This window comes from Lycorma delicatula, chromosome 1 (genome assembly GCF_047948215.1).
Source record: "Lycorma delicatula isolate Av1 chromosome 1, ASM4794821v1, whole genome shotgun sequence".
Lineage (NCBI taxonomy): Eukaryota > Metazoa > Arthropoda > Insecta > Hemiptera > Fulgoridae > Lycorma > Lycorma delicatula.
This window is the reverse complement of record NC_134455.1, coordinates 146,350,002-146,374,344: the sequence shown is the minus strand read 5'-3', so window position 1 is coordinate 146,374,344 and position 24,343 is coordinate 146,350,002. Positions and strand designations below refer to the sequence as shown.

Genomic DNA, 24,343 nt, shown 5'->3' with positions numbered 1-24,343 from the left:
TGGGCAAGTGATGGAACACGTGTACAGGTGGCGAGAGCTACAATAAGCTACAAAGTTTCTTGTTTTTGTTTTGTTGCAACATTTGATAATTTGGGTACAAGAAATGAACATTGTAAGGTAGATAAAATTGCTGCAATTAGGTCTATTTTGGACCCATTTGTAAGAAATTGTATTGATAGTTACAACACTGCCGAGCTGAGTAATATCAATGAAATGTTGCATCCCTTTCGAGGTCGGGGATGCTTTGTGCAATATATGCCAAGCCAGCTAAATATGCCCTGAAAATGTTTGCATTGTGCGGCACAAACATTTTTTTGTAGTAATTAAGAGGTCTACTGTGGAAAGCAGCCACCAGGACTAAATCAAGTTGACAATACCCCAACTGAGATCATAAAAAGACTTGTTCCAATCAAAAAATCTAACAAAAATTTGACAACTAATAACTTTTACTCCAGCATACCTCTTGTTGATACTATGTTCAAAAAAGGAATAACAATGATTGGCACATTGAAGAATAAGGCACAAATTCCTCAATATTTCAAGCAAACAAAGCAAGGGAGATAGGTACTTCAGAGTGATTTCAGGATGACAAAATGATGGTGTCATACATTCCTAAGAAAAACAAAGCAGCCATTTTAGTGTCTTCAAAACATTAAGACCATAGATGAAGAGACCATACATTAAGGCCATTGATGTAGAGACGAACAAACCAAAAGTCATATTATATTATAATATGACAAAAGGAGGAATTGACACATGTGATAAAATGTGTGTTGCTTATTCCATATTGCAATTTACAAGATGCTGGCCCCTCTTGTAATATTTTATGTTCTAATGAATCTAAAAAACATAAATGCTAGGATAAATGCTTCAGTTTTATCCTACAATATCAGTGTTCCTAAATATGAAACTTTTTCTGTACTGTTTTAAGATTTCCTAATAATTTCTCCAAGAGCAGAAACTGCCCTTAAAACATTAAAAAAAAACAACATAAAAATCTAAGGAAAGTGAAAATCAATCTTAAATGAGTTGTCTCTCATAGGCCAGACTTCTACAATGAAAAATATTCATCAATTTAATTTTTTTTAAATAGTACATACCAACCCTCTAAAATCAAAAGATAAGCACTTTTATTATTATTTTATTATTCACAAATTTCAAGTTATTTTCATAAAACCTTTACAATAATCAATAATAGTTACAAAAAAAAGGATGACACAATCAGATCTATTAAAAGAATTTACTTGTGAAATATCAGATTACATGTGTGAAGTTCACCATAAAGGTACTCTTCAATGCCCTAGAGGGAAATAAAGATTTCCCACCTACAAAGAGACTAAGCTAAAAACTCAAAATTGAAAAAAATGGTTATTAATAGCAAACTGTATATGCCTAATTTATAGAATTATTTTGATTTGAGATTATTATACTTGAATAAGAGTTAATTGCAAAAAAAATGTTTTTTCATCAAGGAAGAAGTGAAGTCTAAAGAGGAGGTTTTTAGGCTATGTAAGAATAGTAATATCATTACATACGAATACAACTTAATAAGCAGTTTTTTTGCACATCTAGATAAACACACAATTTATTTTCTTTTTTAAAACTGTCTGACAGGCGTAGCTGTTTACCACATTTGTTCTGAATAACCTTAAGATCTTTTCATTCCTCAATCCATTTCCCCTTTTCATATACTCTTACTTTTCTTCATCACCATGACTAAGAAATGTTGAAAGTTTTCTATTTCTATTTGATGGTCTTTATAGTAGCCAGATAATTTATATCTTACCGATGAAAATCAATAAATATTCATAAAGAAAGAAAAAAAAATTATATTCTTAGTTAACAATTTAATCAGAAATTCAATATATTTTATATGATATCATTAAATTAGTCTACAGTAGCTTAAGGCAATTTAGTAATTTTTGGCAATGTGAAGATATTATTTTTGGCATTTACAGCATGAAAAACGTACATTATTTGTGATATTTACTTTGCAAATTACTAATAGCATTTATTTACAAATGGAGATTTTTTTTTTTAATGTTATTTACAATGCTTCTAGGAAGAATTCTGTCATAAATCCTTCAAACTTGCTCTTATGTAAAATAAATTACTTCTCTCAAGTTGTAAGGATACTATATTGTATTTACTCATAATCATCACTCAAGTGGTAAAACTGTAAATTGTTACAGAAAACAGCTCTCACTGCTTTCTGTAACAATGGACAAATGATGTCAGAATCAACTACTTGTTCAGTATCCTCTTCAACCTCATTTTTTACTTCCTCAGTAATTTGAAGATCACTTGATACTCAAAATGTTTCTGACTGCTGACTACTGACACATAGGTGTTAAACTTATTTCCAAATTGCTTCACATTTATTTAATCTATTCTGAGAACAGGTTGTCTTCCCATTCATAATGTCAGTGAGGTAAATCAGTGAGTTCCAATATAACTAAATTTTAAATAATTGTAGATTTTCTTAGCAATAAGATTGCATTTATTGGACAAGGTGCTTCATCAAAGGTACATATTTAAAAAAACCTAACAAAAATCTCACAAACCAATTCCTGGCTACAGAAAAATAAAGTATGCTGAAGGTGTGCAGAAAGGATCAAACAAAAACTATACCCAGAATACCTAAGATTAGCCATCTATAGGATCCATCTATTAAACAATATTTCACTTTTTATACTAACTAAAAACTTTATGTTTTTATTAATCTTTCTGGCATTTCAAAAGTTGGGACATATATTTTTAAGATGACACTTATCTTTAGCTTAATTCACAAGAGAGCACCTACTGAATTTTCAATTAATTGCCAAGAAACCTACTTTTAGGATTCCTACTTTTATCAGCATACGCTATCATGTTATCAGAGACTTTAATTTCTATCAGTACTTTCTTTTATAAGTCTCTTTCTTTTTTAACACAGTAGTATCATATATCATATAACACAATTATCAGAATGTAAAAACAATGCTAAAGTGTTTTAAAATTTCACTATAAATAAAAAAAATAAAAAATAAAAGATTAAAATAAAAAAATTAAGTCAAATACAAAACAAATAATTCAGTATTATTCAAAGTTTAACAGCACTACAATTCATACCACAAGAATTATATTTATTTTTTAAACATATCACCAGTCTACAAACATCTTGGGAATCGACACAAAATTTACTTCAATCAGCATTAATTACTGGAAAAGAGGTCTTTATAAGAATAATAGTACTTGCATTTCAGATCAGTTCTCATCTAACCAGTGTGACTAAGAATTCAAATAGGAAACACATTATAATGAAATATACATAATTTCTGACAAAAACAATAAAATTAATTTAATACTCTTTCCTGTCCTTTATCATTTCCTTCTTTTTCTAGATTTACGCCTTTCTGGTTATTGCAGTCTTTTTAATAATTGAGCCATTCATTTTTTCTGAAGCCCACCATTATTTCACTTACCTTCTGCTTATAATTTAAAATAATTTTAAAATGACTGTTCTGCATCTGCATTGAACAATCTAACCACCAGTTAAACCAAGTCTAACCAGCAGTTAAATTTTAATTCCAAAAAAAAGTTAAATCATTAACATATGATTGTGACCTTGTCATATTATTGGCTTAAAATATATCACTCTTGTAAAATAATAACAAAAAAAAATTTCACAGAGTTTCATTCAAGAATTTCACTGCTTTGACTCAACTAGTCACACAAAATACATATAATAATGTAACAGGATAAATTAATTATGTGTTGTACGGATTATTATATGTAGCAAGCATAGGTTGGAACACCCGTAATGTTAGCCTTCAATGCTTAATGTCTCAAGAACAGTAAATAGTGTAAATTATAATTTTACTGCAGATTCAACAGAAAGCATCTGTTAATACCTATCTTCTAATATGTAAATAAAAAACCGTAGATAGTAAATCAACTCCATTCCATTATCCTGTAACAATGAAATATAAGTGGAAAATAAGAGTTGCATATCAGCACCCTGTCTGTTCAACTGATGCATACCTTGTTTTTAAATATAAGTTCTCTTTTAAATATAAGTATATGCTTTCATACTTTCACACATATTTTTACATAAATTAAAATTGTTTAATAGACAACAATGAATGCAGGATGTAAAGGTCATATTAAAAAATACCAATAATAAAATAAATAAATGACCTAATTATTAATCAATAAAGAGCTCAGCCAGTTTCACATCAAAGGAAAAGAAAGTAACACATCAGTTTAGAAACTGATAAATCATGTACCCTCAGAACTGATATGTTTCAAAGAATCTTTGAAACCTCTTTGGCTTAAGATGGCATACAGCAGAATTCAAGATCTTTAATAACAATATAATTCTGGGAAATAATCAGTAAAACAGCACTTCAATAGATCAATTCAAATTCTACAAATAGTTATACAGAATTATAAAGAATTGTTAGAGATATATAGAGAAAATAAAACCTCAACAATTGGAGATTTTCTATGATCTAAAATTGCTCTTGCGTTGTAAAAAAAATGCATGCGAAATACCTAGTAAAATTGTAAAAACTTTAAATACAACCGTACTTAAAATGTGAAACAAGTGAGGGATAAAAGTATCAGAATGAACCGAAACAGTATGCTAAAACTACTTCCAGACATAAACACTGTAGTTCAATAACCGACCACTTAAATTCAGAGTACCTTATGGTTAGTTACATTTTTTACCACAAATTTTCATATCAATCCATTCTAATGAAATAAATTTTAACATGAAATAAACAATAAAATTTTAAACATTTATTCGAAATGTTACACTCATAAAAGCAGTAATTCCACTGAAACTACTTTAATCTATAGCAGCAAAAATAAAATGACTAAATATTGCAGTTAAGTTTTAATAAAAAAATCCAGCACAAGTATAACAACAAAAAACATTAGTTTCAATAAACTATATGATAAAACACTAAAATCTGCAAGGGTAAATCAAATGTAAACGATCATTTTTAAAAAATAAATTTATTGATTGATAATATACACAATTCATACCTTCATAATTTCTCTATATAGTCTCCTGCACAATCTGCACACTTTGCCTACGATTTGGAAGCTTGAATATATTACTTGTTCATAAAAAGTTTGAGGATGAGTTATCAACCAATTGTGTATGCACTTCTCGATGTCTTCACTGGTTTCAAATTGATCCTCGCCAAGCAATTCTTTTAGGGGCACCATCACAGAACAGTCACAGGGGGCAAATCTGGACTGTAGGGAGATTGGTTGAGGATTTCCCAGTGCATTTTTTCCCAATTTATCTTTTGTCAAAATCACGGTATGTGGCCTGGTAGTGTCATGGAGAAGGATGACATCTCTGATGGGCATACACCATCTTTTGTTTCAGTAGACAGCTTTTGTTACTGTAGCAGTTGATGCTGGTAATACTAAGCCGCATTCAGCATTCAATGATTACAAAGAAAATCAACAAGAAAAACTTCCCTTGAGTCAGAAAAAATCATTGCAAGAACTTTTCCAGCTGACAGACAGGTTTCGGCCTTCAGTGAGCAGCCCTCATCCTTCCTTCGCACTCTTACTTGCCATCTTTGACTCCAGAGTGTAATGATGGACCCATGTCTCATCACATGTGACAATGCGCCTCAAAAAATCGTCTCCTTCTTGCCGAAATCCATTCAGAAATCTCTCACAGATCTCCAACCTGACCTGTTTTTGATTTTCAGTCAACAACCTCAGAACCCATCAAGCACTACTTTTTCTAAAGCCAAGATGATCAGTGATAATGGATTGAGCACTCTCATAGTTGATACACACTTCTGACAGGATTTCTTCAATAGTGAACCGGCAATCACCTTCAATAAGCTCTCAAAGACCACAGAGGTGTCAGATGTGAGTCTTGACCTTGGACGTCGATCATGACTTTCATTTCTACTCTTTCTCGCCCACCTCTAAATTGTCAGGACCATGTATACAATCAGTTCTGGGACAGTGTAGTATCCCCAAACTGTACCTTTAAACAACTTAAAATTTCTACAGGTTTAACACCTTCATTGGTTAAAAACTTTATAATTATACGTTTGCAACAGATAACGGAACCTCTTGCTCAATCATGGCTGTACTGATGACAGAACAGAGCGAAGGAACTATCCAAGCTGGTTCCCTATCTAATACACTGAACATTAACCTCCCCATTCTGCCATCCAGCTCAGATCTGCTTGCTACGTAGAATAGCAAAATTACAGTTTAAATTTGATTTATACTCATAAAAACCTGTTTTAAGAAAATTGTCAAAAATTAAGAAAGTTGTTAACAATCTTGTACAACAAAGAGAAGTTGAGGTTTTAAAACTAACATTAAATACAATGATGCATTTAATGCATACACTTGTTATCTTTACCAATCTCAACTGCAACCCTGCATTCTTTGTTTTATCCATCCTTATCCTGTCATAACTGAAAAACAGCTGTTAGACCAACATATTTGGAAATTCCCTGCATCACTTGATTGTACAATTCACAGCTGAATAAATTCATAATAAAAGAATATGATATACATAATTAATACATCAGAATATGTTATACCACCATAAAAACATGTAATTATGTGAATAAACTTATCAATTTACACTTTTATAAAACATAAAAATATTACTATTTATTTATTTTTTTAAAGATATTCAAGGATATACACATCACATGGTTTTAGAAAAATTAAAAATTAAAATGCAAACTGATATCCAATTGATTAAAAAAGGAACTTGTAATTTCTTACAGCAATTTATATAACATTCTTTCACCAAACTACCAAATTAATTAAAAAATCTCTCAAATTCCACAGAGTTATTAGGGGCATAAAAGCAATCTGAATTCAAGTTTACTATCTTTAAAAATTTAGTACAGAATTTTTTTTCTTAAGTATATGTTGCAATCTGTTCAACTAGTGAACAATAAGCAACCCTTCCCATGGCCCAATGCGATAAGAATGATATGTATGACATGTAAATGAGGTGCAGTCTTGTACAGACTCCGGCCAACCATTCCTGAGACATGTTGTTAATTGAACCCCAACCCCCAAAGTACACTAGTATCTACTGTCTAGTATTCAAATTCATATAAATCTTCTGCTAGGATTTGAACCTCTGAACCTCAGAACCTTCAACTTCAAATAAATGTGTAATATTTTGAAATGAAAGTTACAGAATCAAGCAATGAATGGGATAATATGTTTTGAAACATAAATTTACAAATAGGTGACTGATTTCAGTTCACTGGTATATATGCAATCCTAGTAATCAATTTTTTACAACTATGATAAATGTGTAAAGACAGTAAAACACTTTCCTCCACAGTAGTAGTTACATTTTTCCAGTAGTAGTTACATTAATTTTCTTTGGTTTAATTAATCCCTTAATTCATAACAGATATGAACAAATCTAAAAGAAACATGTAGCATAGACATATATGCTAAATCCTACTTTCCACTGTTATTGCAATAAATTCCTGCGCTATAACTAAACAGTAACTCTACATTTTCACATAAAACTTAAAAATAAAAAAGTATAAAATAAAATAAAGACAGATAAACATAAAGAGGTTATATTAAATCCAGCATACATATTCTTTGAAGTTCACCACACAACACAAAAATTTATCTCTGTTTTTATTTAACAAGACTCACAATTTCCATTATGATTAACATGGTTTTATCAAAATTTATTACACAAATTGAAACCAAAATACAATAAAAATAACAATATTAAAACAATAACAACTCAAACTGTTCAATCTTAAATCTTGGATTCTTTTCATTACCTAGTAAATTTTTCTGACTTATTTTTATTTATAACACAATAATTTTTTTACCAATTCAATATACTTGACTATTTATTGTTTATAATTTCATTTCTGTAATCTAATCACTATTTAAACATAACTTGGTACAACATAAACTAACTTATTCTTGTGCTACAGCATGCATAATGAATTTTATGCAAGAACTGCTTCCTGCATATGAAAAAAAATTTTTTAAGCCAATAAAAATAATAATAATATGTAACAAGTACAAAACACTATTGGAAAGAATAAAATTACATTTTTTATTTAAATAAAATACTAATTTTTGGTGCTTACATATTAACGCCACCGCAGCTACAGCTTTATTTAAAAACAAAGTAGTCAATCAAATTTTGGTGGAAAATGAACAGTCTCTTTATTAATTTTAATAAATGGTTATTTATATTTATTTATTTATTTATTTTATAAATATAATTTAACCAAACTTAACCTACGTTCGCTTCGCTCGTCTAATTAACAGGAGTGTTTTGATTATTTAAATAATAAATAATTGCAATAATTACTGAATTTATTAAATAAATACTCAAAAAATTACGGTGTTAATTAGTCAACAGTGCTGAAGACAGAAAGCTTAACGCTGTTCAGGCACACAAGGGCAAACTCTTTAGTATATTTTAACATGTATCAGGCCAGTGTACCACATTCAGCCATCTGCCGATTCAGTTTATATTTTTTGTATCAAATCCTATCAACCAATTCCCTTACTTTGTTTCAATTTCAAAATTTTAGTCATTTGTCATTTTAATAATCCAACAATATCTAAAGCTAAAATTAGCTAAACAAATTTAAAAAAAACCTTAAGTTTAATATTATTCATAACTTTTTACTTAGTAGACAACTTTTTTTGAAAACAACACAAAACAGAAAACAAACACCTATCAGCAGTCACTCTCTCTCTCTTTTTCTGTGTAACCTTCAAAACCACCATAATGTATTACTTCAGAAGATGAATGAATATAAAATGAAGTGTAATCTCGTGTGGTTAACTGAAACCCAACAACCAAAGAACACTGGTATCAATGATCTAGTATAAAAGTAACTGTCTTTACTAGAGTTTGAACCTTAGAACACTTGACTTCAAAATCAGCTGATTTCTGATGAAGAGTTCAACATTAGACCAACCCAGTGGGTTTATCAGCAGTAACTAACTAACCTTTAACTCACTCAGGCTTCTAAAAGTTGAAATCTAGAGAATTAAGTAGTGAACTTAACTTTTACCTCATGTTTTTTTTTTAATTTTATTTTATTTATTTTAAGAAGTATATTTTACATGTTTATTTCAAAATAAAATATGGGTATTTAAGCCTAAAATGTGACCACATATTACTTCTAGCCTCAATCTGGTCAAATGTTCTAGTTGTTTTTATATATCCATTTTTTTTTTAAGACACATTTTTTAACGTTTGTTTCTTGTTAATCACTTTTTGAAACGGATGGTTTTTTATGGTGCGGGGATGTTCACTAGAACATCCTCCATATTTGTCATCAAGTGACTTTTTCTTTACATTAGACTGAAATCTATTTTTAAAGAAGCACATTTTGAGTCAATTGATGTGTTAAAAAAGAAACAGGAAATGTGAAACCAATCTGCTCCACCCATTCAACCAGGGAAAAGTACTTCAACCAGTGGACTGCTTTGTTGAGGAAGAATAAATTGTGTCTAAAATGAAGGTGACAAGTACTAGAATTGTAAAACATATGAAAGGTTAGTTATTGTATCAGTCTTGTTATTTGATAAGGCATCCCATAAGAAATTTTATACAAAAAATATTTGGATTAAAAAAAAAAAGAATTAATAAATTACAAGAAATAAAAATATATGAACCTCCAAAACTTTCACAACCAGTACTGTATCAAATAAATAATAAAAAATAAATAAACAGGCTTCCATCACAGTAGAGAATAATAAAATCAATTACGTAAGTAACAAAAATTTCAGATGTCAGTTTAGCAGATTTCAAAAATTTAAATAATTTATTTCAGATACACTATCACCTAACATAATAAATCAGTCTGAATCTGCTTGGCAGTGCTACTTAACATTCATAAGCAAAGTAAATGTGACACACAACTACACTAGTCAGAGATGGAACATCACCAGACAATATAAAAAAATTTGTGCTTTAATCTGGTATGCTCCTGCTACTATCTCAATATCATTACTTTCTCATATAATACTTCAAGTATACTGTTAATTTGTGCCAACTTGTAATCAACAACAACCAACAATAACTCATATGAAGCTAACAATTTGGTCTTCAATGCTTCTTTAGAGATTCAATGGTTTGTTTACTGCCTACCATTCCAACACACTTAAGAATCTAGAAAAACTGACTCATATACTGTGGGTACCAAGAAATGAGAGATACATAAAGAACACACCATCTCTAGAAGAATAAATAATACGTGCAAAAATCACAAAACATTCAACCAGTTATTGAAGTGCTTAGTATGCTGCTTTATAGTAGATTTCTGATCTTTAACTTTATTAATGATTTAGAATCCTATCTAGACTTCTAAACCAGCTAATCTCTGGTTTAATTTTCAATAATGGGAGCAGCACTTTTCCATCTACCATTTCATCCATTCATCTTCTCATTAAGATATATGAAAAGTGCAAAAACAAATCTAAATTTTAAAAAACTATATGTCATTTGCAGATAAATATTTTCAATTACATTGTCAGATACATATGGTTTAAACAGCCAAATAGTTTTATTGTAGAAATGGTAAAACCAAAGCCTGTTTTAGTTACATCTACTTTGTGACAATTTATGAGATAATGTGTAAGTAAGAGCAAAATTAAACAAACAAAAAAATTAATAAAAAATCAAAATTTAAAATTTAATCAAAATAAGTCAAACAAAGACAATCATTAATGTAACACACAATATAAAAATAACTGCATTTTGACTAACAAAAAATAAGAAAATAAATAAAATAAAATGTAATATTTCATTACATTTAATGACAGTAAAATAAAACTAGCAAGTTCATATAAAATATGAACAATCATTTAAATTACTATTATTCAATTTCAATTAATTTAACATTACCTCACAATAATTTAATTTTTAATAATAGAATAATAATCAAGGTAATAACAAGAAAAATACAATACTCCTAGTTAAACCCAAACCTAAATAATAATAATAAATGTATAAATTTCATCTAACAACTTATAAAAAATTAGAAACTAAATACTATTTTGAAGTTGTCAGACCATTCAATCCTCAAAAATTAATTTTAATTGTAATAACAAACACTGAAAATTGAAATTAATAACTGAAAGGATCTAAAAGTTAATTACTGAAATTTTAATACACACTTTAATTCAAAACCAAACTTTACAGCAACAATAAAACTTTAACTCAATTAAAACCAAAAAAGGTAACTTTTTTTCAAATGAGTATTACAAAAAGAATAATCATCTGTATAAGACTTATATGACCAGAATAAAAAATTATCAAATTTCTCTTACAATAATTTTATATCACACACTTTCATTAAATTTACTTTTACAGTAATACTATTCAAAAACTTAAGAATGTTAAAAATTGATCAGATCCCTTAATAATCAGTGTGCCAAAAAGTGTTTTCATAAATAAGATTGTAATATCTAATTTCACTTATCACTAATATCAGTAACTTCAAGATCAATAGCAGAATAGGGATCAGAAACAGAATGAACTGTTTAACTATCACAATCAGCAAAAATTGCTCATGCACTGCAGGGATGTAAATTTCCCTTACATTAAAATTTATAGGTATCAGATCAATAAAGGTAATAAATAGATCAACAGCAATTACCTTACTACAACAAAAATAAATATTCAACTATCAGGAATAACTGACAATAACATACAATGATAATTATTATGTCAAGCAATATTAATTTCACAAATCTCATTACTAACACTACCAATTCCTGCACGTGCATTCACAATACTATCGGAATCAAAACTTAAATCAATATTTTGTTTTTTTACTCTATAATGGAGGTGGTGATCCTCCTACCCTGAATCAACTCATTGATTCAAGGTATTACTTCTGACTTTTGATCCCCTAGAAGCACACATTTTAACCATTCCAGGGTTCAAACTAATTTGACACATTATTGCAAATAGAAGAATACTAGCATTTGGTCATCAATTTATGCAATACTAGCAGAGGTTATTACCACATACTTTTGTTAAAAGCAAATGTGATATTTAAATTTTTACTTCAGCTAAAATAATAATTTTTCCTGCATCACTTAGGTTTTACTGTACTGTGAAATGCAGAAGAAAAGTATAAGTTACTGTACACTAAAACCAATGGCAGGTTAGGTTCTAGAAAAGAGATCTGTACATATAAAATAGTTAATTTTAACAGTAAAAAAAGAAGAATTAGGCAACTTTTAAGACATGTAACACGAGAAATCCAATAGTAACATTTGTTATATCAGAATAAAAACAATAACATTAACTGATCTTTAATATGCATACAAAAAAGCACAACTAATTTCCTAGTAAGTTAGAGAGTAAGAATTTCTAACATAGTTATTCTTGGAAAAAAGAAAAAAAAATTAAAAAACACAATTCTATTTAAAAATAAGTTCAGTAGAATAAATGTTAACTGATATGGGTAACTTTTAAAATCAACAATACAATAGAGAATAAAACTATGTTGTAAATGTTACTGATTTGTTTCACTACAGCAGGCAAACAAAAAAAAAAAATGGAAAAAGACTAAATAGCATAAGTAAAAACTTCCATCAAGAAAGGAATGTACTATTTTTGGAAAGCATTGAAAATTAGAAAGGTATTTATTTATATTAGACATGTAGTATCACTTCAGAGAACAATTAAGGAAATACTCTACTGAATGTAACATGGAAAACAGGGAGTCTAGAAAGTAAACTTACAGGAATTTCAGAAAATTATGTGTCAATATAAAACACAACCAGTTTCACAATTAGACAGAAAAATAAAATTAAAGCCAAATTTACATTCTAAAGTAGTCAGGATTGCAATGGAAAAAAAATAGACATAAAACATTTACTGGATGATAAAGACATCATCCAATGAAATGTAAAAAAAGACATGTAAAAAATTAATTAAACAAAGATTGCAGAAAACAAATATAGATAACAAAAACAAGGATAAAACAAATCAAAAACAGCACGCAATAAACTTTGTACTACCAATACTTTTGGGCTCAATTACAATCAGTATCCTCACGCAGTATACCAAAGACCATAATTTAACCTGATTTCTTACTGTGTAGCTGTGATTGAAATAACTTTAGTTCAGATCAGAGCTGTGAAACAATTCTATTTCCTATTGAAATGTTTCTAATTAATGAAATTACTTCATAAACCCTTAATTCATTAATCTCAGTTCATATATTAAAATATTAACAAGTTTACCATTTTCAATAAAATAAAAATTGTTTATTACATTAAGTTCTGATTAAGAAAAGTTTTACAGCAACTCAATAAACCTATTGTTGTAAAAAGCAGCCATTTAATATGTCTGAACTATGTTTTTTAACTTTAAAAAATTACACGTGTATTACAAAAAAAAATAAATCAATTTTTTTTTTTACTTTATATCATACACCACACAAACTTCCTCATTAAATAATGGCTAGTTCTATGGAGGCTAAAACACAGCTGAAATTCCACTTAAACCTGGAAAGGGTCTTGCTTTTTCCCATTTATAATTTCATTGAACTCATTTTCCTCATAAAAATAGCTACCATGGTCAAGGTTGAAACAACAAAAATAAAAATAGAAAACTTTCTGTTCAGAAAGTATAGCATAATTCAGGTTTGAAGAATTATATTGGAAAAATTAGTATGTTAATTTAAATAAATATTAGTTTATTTTTTTTTCATTTTCTCATGGTAAAATTAAATCTTCTCATAATATTTCATACGTTTGTTAATTGAGGTGAGAAATGAAGTACCTACTTTTTTTAACTTCTTGACACACTGAATAACTATTATTTGTTAATAATCATCATTCTTCTGAATTACAATTTAATACAGCTTAGATTATAATAAAACTTAACCTAGTTAACTAATTATGACAAATTTTCCAATAATTATTTTCATTATTTTATAAAATAACTTTTTTCCTGAGAGAGGTTTTTGTTCTACTTTTATATAACACATAATGATATGTTAAATATTACAATTTATCACAGTCATTTAAACTCAATATAAAGGAATATGTTATTTTCCTGCACTTAGATTTTGTTACAATTTATAAGAATTTTTTTGTTTAGTTTTTAAAAATACTTTAAAAGTACCTTAACAGAATCAGCATTAATTTTTCCCCCACAGTTAATTAGCTAAGTACAAGATTGTCAACCTGACTGCACACTACCTTGCAAAGTACTTACCATTTTAATTCCCTAAAAATTATTAATTTATTTACATTTACTTATATACTTTGTTAACAAAGACAGTGATCCAAAAATGCTAACAGGCTTTTAAAAAGATATATATTTTTATTCAGTTAATGTATGAGATTAAATTTTTAACAATACTAAACAGTTTTTCAAACAGAAATTAATTATTTTTTCCTTTTTTCCATTAGAAGTAGTTAAAAAAAAGAAGTTAATGAAAAACGTGATATTTAGAATTATTCAATCAACTGCTTATTAGTAAAGCACAACCAAGTCCAAAAAAATTTAAATCCTTAGTAATGAATAATTTAAATTATGTTTTAAGACACCATAAAAATATTAATTTTGAAAAATTACACATCTTTCGGCAATAGACAAAAAAACAGAGCTTGTAAAAATGAATTGTACTACAGAGATTCTCCTCATTAAAGTAATAATATCGGTATGGTTTCATGATAAAGAAATCAAAAAATGTGTAATACACTTGTTGAACTGAAAACAAATCATGTATGTGAAGTGATTAACAATAAAGATGGGCATATTAATTATGAAACATTCACAAACTGTACAGGTATGATTTTTTTCCTAAATAAAGTTACTTTTTATTAAATAACATCTGTGTTCGAATTAATTTACACAATTATATTATCATTATTTGCAATTGGACCCTGTTAGATCACACAAAGCAATTATGATTCAATTTTCTGAATTTCTATGCAGCACTCATTATTCCATGGATTCTCTTTCTTTCTTCTGATCACCTGGTTCCTGGTCTCTTCAGGACTTTAGCCTATGACTATACTTCCCATTTCCCAACTTTTTGTCTGTACAATTTTCTGTCCAAAATTCCCGATGAATTTATCTGGGCATTTTGTAGGTCTTTTTTGACTTTTGTTGGATCCAGGGGATGGTTTTCTGTCTTTCTATGCAAGTCAAAATTTTGTAGGTAAGCCTTGTTGTGGGTCTGTGGATGTCCTCCTAAAATTATAATCTTCTTCTTCTTCTTCGCATTTCTGCTGCAAGACTGGATAATATTTTAGTTGTTTTCCATGATTTCTATCTGTAGACATCTTCTGCTCTTTCCGGGCTAAGAATTTTTCTCATAATTTTGCATTCTTCTTTAAAGATGTTTTATATGTCACCTTTTCTGTGGAGTGTGAGGGTTTCACTGGTGTACAGAGCTTCAGGATTGATTACCATGGTATAGTGCATGATTTTTAAGTGTACAGACAAGCACTTTTTGTTGCAGATGTTTCCCATAGGCTCTCTTGAGTTTTTGAGGAGAATATTCACCTACAAAAACAGGACAGGGGAGAAATAGGTATATTCTTTGCAATGTTGCGAAGAATGCATTTTGTGTAGCATGACTGTACATACACAACTGCACAACAGCTGCAGTTGACATGAAGCTGTGTAGTGATACACATCCAATTGCTGTAAAATCAAAAATAAAAATAGTGACTGCACTCAAGCCTCCTGGGGAGCTTTGCTTTCTTTGCTGACATAATCACGGCATATCTGTTCATGTGATAAATACCTTGTTTAAGACATTTTTTAAGAGATATCCTCAACCAAAAAAAAAAAACTAATAAGACATGGCTAGTTTGCACAGCTCAAATTTTTAATCTGTCCAGCATCATTGAACCCAAGTCACTCAAGATCAGTTTACATAATGCATTTACAAAGAATGTTGTCAAACAACTTAAATTTTCATCCAAATAAATTGCAGTTTGTTGAAGAATTAAAGACTTGAAAAATTATGAAAATTTTTGTGAACTAGTTTTACCTAAGATTAAAAAGAGAAAATTTTCTTTCTAATTATAAATGTTAGATGAAGAAAGTATTTAATTCAATTATTTTATAAATAAACAAAATTTCCAATACCGTGTTAGAAAATCCTAAGATTGGCCCATGAAATGGGTTCGATAACGCTGGTTCAACAACGGATTGGAATGCAATTAAATCCGTCTTAAATTCACTATAATAATAATATACAAAAATTGAAAAATTAGATCCGAGATTAAAAATAACCTTTTAAAAAAACAAGCCCGATTAGAATGATCCAGCAGCAAGGGACTCTGTCCAGGTTCTGCGATAAAGTAGGGAGTAATAGACTCCTGCCAACTTTGCATTCCATTCCATTCCAAAATCCTAAGCCGCTTCGAAAGTGACCACTTCATATAGAAAAGGTTGTTTGCTATGTTGTCTCCTCCCAAGAAATTATTGGACACATTTCTTTGAAAATAAACAGTCAAGCAACAACCTGTTATTCCAACTCAATATGTTAATATGATCAAAATATTTTTATTTAATCAGTGAAGAGAATTTGATGGGTCACCTTTGTTTCAACAAGGCTTTTCAATAGCAGACCACTGACCGTGTCTCTATTGTTTTATTGTTTATTCTCAAAAAAACTGTTTGAGAATTAAAAGCCATCTTGAGAAATGGAGACATTCCATAGCCATCACCACAATATCCTGATTTAGGTGGCTACTTTTTATGGGAATTTTTTTAAGGAGGGTCTACAAAACTTAACCTCAAAGTATTAATAAATTTAAACAGAGAACCCATGAGAGATTGTAAACACTGCAGTTGAAACATGGCAGAAAGTTGTGAAAAACTTTAACATGAGGCTTGAAGAATAAATATTCTGCAATAGATAGACATTTGAAGGGTAAAATTTTTAAGATGTAATGGTTATAAGATTCTGAAAATTGCATTTTTGTGTTCTTAAATTTGATTTAAATAAATGTAATTAAACAAGGTTTTTAAGTTCTTATTTATCCCATATATATATATATATATATATATATATATATATATATATATATATATATATATGGACAAAGTGCAAAACTGCTACCTACATGCAAGAAATGTGTATACAGGAGAAAACCGATCATCCATTTTTAATATGAGCATATTTGCAAAGATCATCAAATCAAAATTAAGCTGAGGTTTCCTTTAATTTCTCAATTATTTTTTAGTTACAGTAATTAAGGTTAAAGATAGACAGAAACTTTATCTCAGACCATGTTAACATAGGGCACCTTTGCTCAAGAACTATTTGGCCGATTTTACTCAAATTTCTACCGGTTAAACTCTGCATAAACTTCAAAACTTTAACACAACAGGTTTGTAAAATATTACTTGGTTACGAAGAAAAACTATCAATGTTACATTTTTTCTTTTTTTTAGCGTTAGCACTTATAAAAATTCCTACAAGCAATTTTCAGTTAAAATTGTAACCTTATTGACATGAATACGTCTGCAAAGTTTCATTCAAATAGCCACAGTAGTTATCATATAATAAGAGTAAATTATATAACAAAAAAATTAGTTTTTCAGAAAACACCTGAAAACTAAATGCACTTTCCTTTTTAGAATATTCCTGCTGCATAACTGACTTCTTCATCATCATCAATTTTCCTCTCTTCATCCACATCTAAATCTTTTTCTAATTTTCTTCCTAATTTCTTCCCTCTTTTTGCCTCAGATTCATACATTGATATTTTATTTCCACAGCTTCGCATTCGCTCTTTGTTTCATTGCCTCGACTATAAGATACCCTGAATTAATTGCATTGTATTATGTCTAGTACTTGGCAGTTAAGACACACAACCTTGAATAAATGATGTTAATGCATCATATACCCCAAAATTTAATGTACCTTTCATCACAAAAATTCTCTTGGGAAGTCTGGACCAAACAACACTGTGAAAAACTCTCATTTACATTTTGAGTCTTACCATGAAGGCATTTAGAAAGCAGGTCATGGGTAGAATAATCCTTGAATATTGGTTTGACATCATCCATGACTGTTTTAGGCACCACATTTTTATGTTTTTAAATTATACTAGAAGCCTGAGCCTTTCTAAATGGACACCAAATGTCTAAGCACATTCCATGTAAATGAACTTCATCTGTTGATTTTCAATGAAAGTATGAAGCCCAAATAGCTGATCTCATCTTTTCTAAGTCATTAGTGTTCTCCAATAGCCTTTCCATAAAAGCTTGACATATTTTTAATAACAACATCAGTTAAGTCTACCACTACCTCCAAGTGCTCTACCACCCTCCAGAATTTGACCCTTCATTTTCTTCTGTAGCTCCCTCAGCCGTGCTCCCATACACCTAGACACATGCCCAATACTCTGAAAGAATTAGTATTTCATAAAAGATGGGTTGGTCATAACCAATCCATCACCATACGGTTTGTCTTCAACTACAAATAAATAACCCTTGCTGTCACCGTCCTCTAAATATTCAGCATACCTCACATTATATTTCATCACTGACCCATGGAAAATCCCCTTTATACCAGCAACCTCCATACCACCACTTGCACCTTGGTAACTGAAGTAACAAGTGGGCTGTGTGCTTCCTTATCTTCACAACTACAATATTTTGTCAAGATTTCAACATCAAGCTCTTTCCCAGTATCAAAACTAATGCAAGAAACTATACTGTTCAGTGAAGAAAAGCCCCTCCACAGCCATGATCTGTTGAGCGGTGCAACAATATCATGAGGATTAATAATATCTGTGGCACTTTCTTTACCCTCTTCAAACAAGATATGATTTTACCTATTACTGGCTTGTACAGCTTCTTCCACATCAATAATCATAGTTTTTTCTGCAATGGCTTCTACAGATTTTCCAAGAACTGCTACATATGGAGAAAATTTGGTTGGTGGCTGCAGACGATTCATTACACTGCAAAGAATTTATTCAGTTTTCAAGGGTAGACCTATGCGTTGTAGGCCGTACACAATTTTTACAATACTTTCAAATAATTCTATATTATTGTTCAGAATTTTTTTGAAGTATAAAACCTATCTGTAAATTTACAGCGATTGCACAGAAGTTTTAACTGAGACACCAGGCCTAGTGCCTATCCGCAACTTTTGATAGTAAGACTACTTTTCTTATACTTTTTACATAAAGATGAATTGGGTAGAATATTACTTAGTAATTCTAAATTTATAATTACATTTTCATTACTACTAACAATCAAATGTAATGTAATCTACGTTAGAAAGTTTTTTCATTTTTTCGAAAGTAGTTTGCTTCATGCTACTGGTTTTAGAAGTTCCCGAAGTAGATGGTTCAGAAACCAAAATTACTCTTCTAAGTTTTCCGACATTAATTCTTTTTTTAAAAACTTTTCAGGATTACAGCCTACAATTAAACGTTTATTTTGGTTTTATTATGTCAAAACAATACCAAAACACGCTGTAATAACTCACTAAAACCTAACCACAAGGTAAAAATAACTCAATTCGAAACATTATCTACTATAACAGCTGTATTTCTTACTAGAAAAAGAAGTTAACCAGTTATACAGCAAACATAAAAAAACAAAAATATCATATAGTAGTACAAGTATTGTGCGCTATATATAAATAATGCAAAATGCCACAGACGAAACTACAAAATGTCTACATATAGTGCATTATTGAAAAATTATTGGCATCTAAAATATCAACATACAATGATATTTATAACAATTTGTTCAGAAAATTCTTAGTTTTAATAGTAAAAAAAAAAAAAACAATCAAAAAATTAGTTTCCATCTACCTTTACTTCAAGAAAAAAAAACAAATTATACTAAAAGAAAGTATAATTAAGGTTAACAAGTAATAAAACACATTATACTACAAAAAAGTTCAAGAGTAAAATCTATTTCCAAAATCACCCTTCACCATGATCTTTTTAAAATGTTTTTGAAGCTTACTGGTTTTTTTTTTCTTAGTAACAGATTGATTGTTAACCAAATTCTAGTTTGTGTAATGTTATTAAACTTTGCTCCGAGAAATAAATAGTTTTAGAATAATTGTGTATGAAATTTATTCCATATTAAACCGAAGTTACTTTTTTTTTTGGATCCCATGATTTGTCAACAAATTCAAAGAAAAAAATAAGTAATAAACATTATTTGAATTCAAAAAGTAAAATGAAATTAATACAATTTAGAAGAGTATTAGACAAATAAACATTAAATACAGAACAGTACTACACTATAAGTAGCTGCATACTATAAACCACTAATGTTTAAAATACATTTTTGTAGCCTGAAATAAATATTAAATATAGAACTGTACTACACTAAGGAGCTGCATATTATAAACTACTGTGACTTACAATACATTTATACTGTCTATAGGGTGGTAATATTGAAATATTAAGTCAAAACTGGTGACAACTATACTATACAGATATGGTTAGGTGCATTATATTTGGGTCACACCACCAGATTTGCTTATTCAAACATGCATTATCTGATCCCATGCACAGCAGCACATTTATGGAGAAATATAAATGAATAATTTTCAAAATATATACATAATCCATAAATGTGGGGTTTTTGTCATTTAAGTATCAAATCAGGATAACAAAGGAAATAAATTGGCCTATTATCTCTGTGAATTTTTACTGATGACAACTGAGCTTGTGAGACAAGATTAATTAATTTTCAAGTGTATAATTGAAGTGTATGTTCAAGTAAATATCTTGCAGATATTAATTATGTACAGAAACTCAGAAATACTTGATCAAGAAAAAACTACTTCCCTTATATATATATATATATATATATATATATATATATATATATACCATTAATCAAGTAAGTGAAATTGTTTCTTATCTAATTTTTCACTTCGGTACCCACACCAAAGTAAACTCAACCAATATTTTTCAGAAATATATTTCCTCAATTGCACTGCAATATACACACTAAATAAAATATCTACACAGACTAAATACTGTATAAATTCTGCATAAAACCCAACCTCTACCTTGGCATATAATGTTTCAATTTCTACTTTAATATTTGTTATGATTAATTTTAAAATATAAATATCTATATTTTAATACACTTCATGGAACATCTACCTTTATTACAATAGTCTTGTGTAAATGGAAGTTTTTATTTACATTCCACACATCGTAGCTGGTTAGGTATGAAAAATATAAATAATTTTGTAATTAGTTAATCAATTGAAAAATCAATGCCATTTACTTTATTAATTTTTTTTTGTATCCGAGTTTCAAAGGATTACTCACTTTCCATTTCTTAATGCTTTTCATTATTTAAGTAAAGTATTGCTTTTGAACACAGTTACACAAACATCCAAACTATTTAGACGAAATACAAGATAATGTTCTATCCAAGATACTTGAAAGATTCTTTTCCAATATTTGAAAACTGTCTAATATAACAATTTTAATGATCAAAGTGTCTGCACTGTATTATATACCTTGTCAGATGACAGCTTCATTTTAAAATAATGTAAAATAAAATTAATTATTGAAAACATGGCATAGCCTATTTTCAGTAGCTAAATTGTTTATAAAAATTAACATGAAAAATATTAATGCCAACAAGAATTATTCATATCAGTACATTTAAGTCTAGTAACTGTAAACAAAAGACTAAAACATTTTTTATGTAGAGAAGAGTTGACAACACAGCAAAAAGTATTAGTAGCATTCTTGCCATTTTGAACTATATTTGGTGGAAAAATCGCTTAATGAAAAATACCAGCAGAAACTAAAACAAAAATTTAACAAACTGAAATACTGTACTATGAAACGAATGGTCATTCCGAGTTCTTTGTAATGTTTAACAAACAAATTTGTGAAAGCAACTATCATAATTAAGTAAAACAAATAATGCATATTTACATTTTTTATGATACTCAAACATTGTTTTTTTACAATTTACAACATACGCAATTATTTTAAAGTTATTTAACTAGAAATAAAAAAACTTTAACAGAACTACTATCAGAACTTTAACTTACAATTAAAAAAAGAAATTAATGAAATTATAACATTTCAACAGATTAGGTAAGAATTATGTATTTCAACAATCTCTGCAGACACTTTCTGGATGACAAGTACATAATCAATCTACATTTCATGACATTAACCAAAACTTATCATTTGAACAACCTGCAAAGGCAAACAAAAGCCAAAGAAAAGTAGGATGAGTATAACAGAAGTAAATGGAGATTGAGAACAATATTTGCCACAAATTGTTTGTAATTTATTAATGTAAGCCTACATTTATTTGGCAAAATTGTGAAATGCAGTACAAAAACAAAACAACAGAAGTGTATCATTTTTATAAAGTTCACTAGCATAATGCATATTTCATTTAACATTCACAAAGCAAACTTAAAAGAAAATGTTCACAACTTAAAATTTCCTAAATTTAAGAAAATCACAATTGTAGAATATGTTACTTTTTAAACTATTTTAAATAACATATCATTCCTGGATACGAAGAAAACAGATAAGTTTCTCAAATTACCCAACAGCCAAACCAAAACTTAAAAAAAAAATTGCATAAAATATGCAACAATCCCATAAAAAGCATTGTTAATCCAACAGAATAAAAAAGTACTGTTTAACAGGACTAAACCATCAATAAGAATATACTAAAATAAATACCCTTTTACTCATAACAAAGGAAACTTGGCTAGATTTAAAACCAAAATTAAACATTTTTAAAATATGATTGTAATCATGGTTTCCAGAACACTATCTACAAAAATAACTAATCAAATCTAATTAAATAACTAAACAATAAGAAGTATAATCCTATACAAAATAGGTAAAAGTTTAACTAATATCAAAATATTAATTTAATAGGCCCACTTATCTTATCAGAATAAGAATTCAGGCAATGTATTTCATACAACACTAACACTACAGTAGGCTATTAACTAAGAATCTACAATTTGGCTAAAACGTAGAGTAAAAATAAAATGAACAGAATAAAAAAAAAAACAATAATAATAAATATATAACCATCTAAATAATATTAATATTTCATCAAAAGAACAAAAAGGTCATAAATTACAAAAAAATGAGTATTGTTGATTTTCAAACTAGGCTATTAAAAAATCAATTAAATGCAAATAAGTCAACCTAAAGTAATACGTATATTTCTCAAATTTATATATCCGAATCATTGTACTCATACAAACGTAAGTAAACCTTAATGACGTGCTACATTAGACACATGAAATATTATTCGAACAAACTCTAATTAACGTCAGGTTAAGTATTGGGGTGGGTTAAAAATCAGTTTTGTGACGGTCAAAGATGAAACGTAATAAAAACAAAAGCAAATTACACTCTTAAAAAAGGATATTATTCAAACTAAGTAGCCCAGGTCTAACGCATTCCTTTTCTAGACGTACAATTAGGGCTAGTAGGCTTACATTGTCTCGGGCATTGCTAGGTTCCTATGCCACAAGATGTCTCCACGAAGTTCATTGAATGCAGACTTAACAATACAAAAATACTTTGATATAAAACTTTAAATTACCTCAGAAACATCATCCTCGCTTTCTGATGAATCTGTCATAAATCTTGGTTGTAATTCAGAGAATGTATCCGTTTCAGACTTCGTCGGACTCGAGTTGGAAGATTGGGGAGTCGACGATTTCCCTACTTCATGGGCATTCACTTTTTCAAGTTTTTGATTATCAGAAGATCCTTGTGAAACATTATTCTGCATTTTTATTTTATTAATAGTTATATTACATTAAAAAAACTATACTATATTATAAAACACTTAGCACACAATTTCTTAAATATTTTTTTTAGCACAATATTCATTACATCAATTGTAAACTCGCCATATCTACTACAGTGGATTCATTCTCCTACCCCTACCATAATCCCGGATGTTTCCGCTTTTGTACAACAGCTGCTATCTATTGGAAAATGTGTTTGTTCTTTTAATCAACACCAACGCTATCTCTTAATAACAATGTAAATCATTTCTCAAAGTCCTTTTTTTAATTTAAAATTGTTTTTATTAAAACATCTGATTCATTCTATATCTCATATTAATTAACGAAGGAATACTCACATTTTGATACAAGGGCAAATTTTTTCCTCGGATAAATTTATAACAGGCAAATCCTAAAAACGATTATATTTTACGTTGTATAAATTATGTTCTGAAACCACTAAGCCATTTTGACATTCGGATTTACAGAGCAATTATTTTTTTCAGTTATTTTTAACAGTTTTCTTGATTTGTTTTTTTTTTGCTTCTAATAAAACATTTTCAGTT

At 28.8% G+C, this 24,343-nt stretch overlaps 1 protein-coding gene across 5 annotated transcripts in view; it reads right to left on the bottom strand.

Annotated features, from left to right (window-relative positions):
* mask (multiple ankyrin repeats single KH domain) overlaps positions 1 to 23,930 on the bottom strand; it is a 233,708-nt gene extending 209,778 nt beyond the window's left edge. For all 5 annotated transcript variants that reach the window (XM_075363965.1, XM_075363982.1, XM_075363999.1 and 2 more), the window contains exon 1: positions 23,588 to 23,930. In XM_075363965.1, the coding sequence (XP_075220080.1) occupies positions 23,588 to 23,779 (192 nt within the window). In that variant the 5' untranslated portion in view covers positions 23,780 to 23,930. The remainder of the gene's footprint in view (positions 1 to 23,587) is intronic.
* Between the last annotated feature and the right edge of the window lie 413 nt (positions 23,931 to 24,343).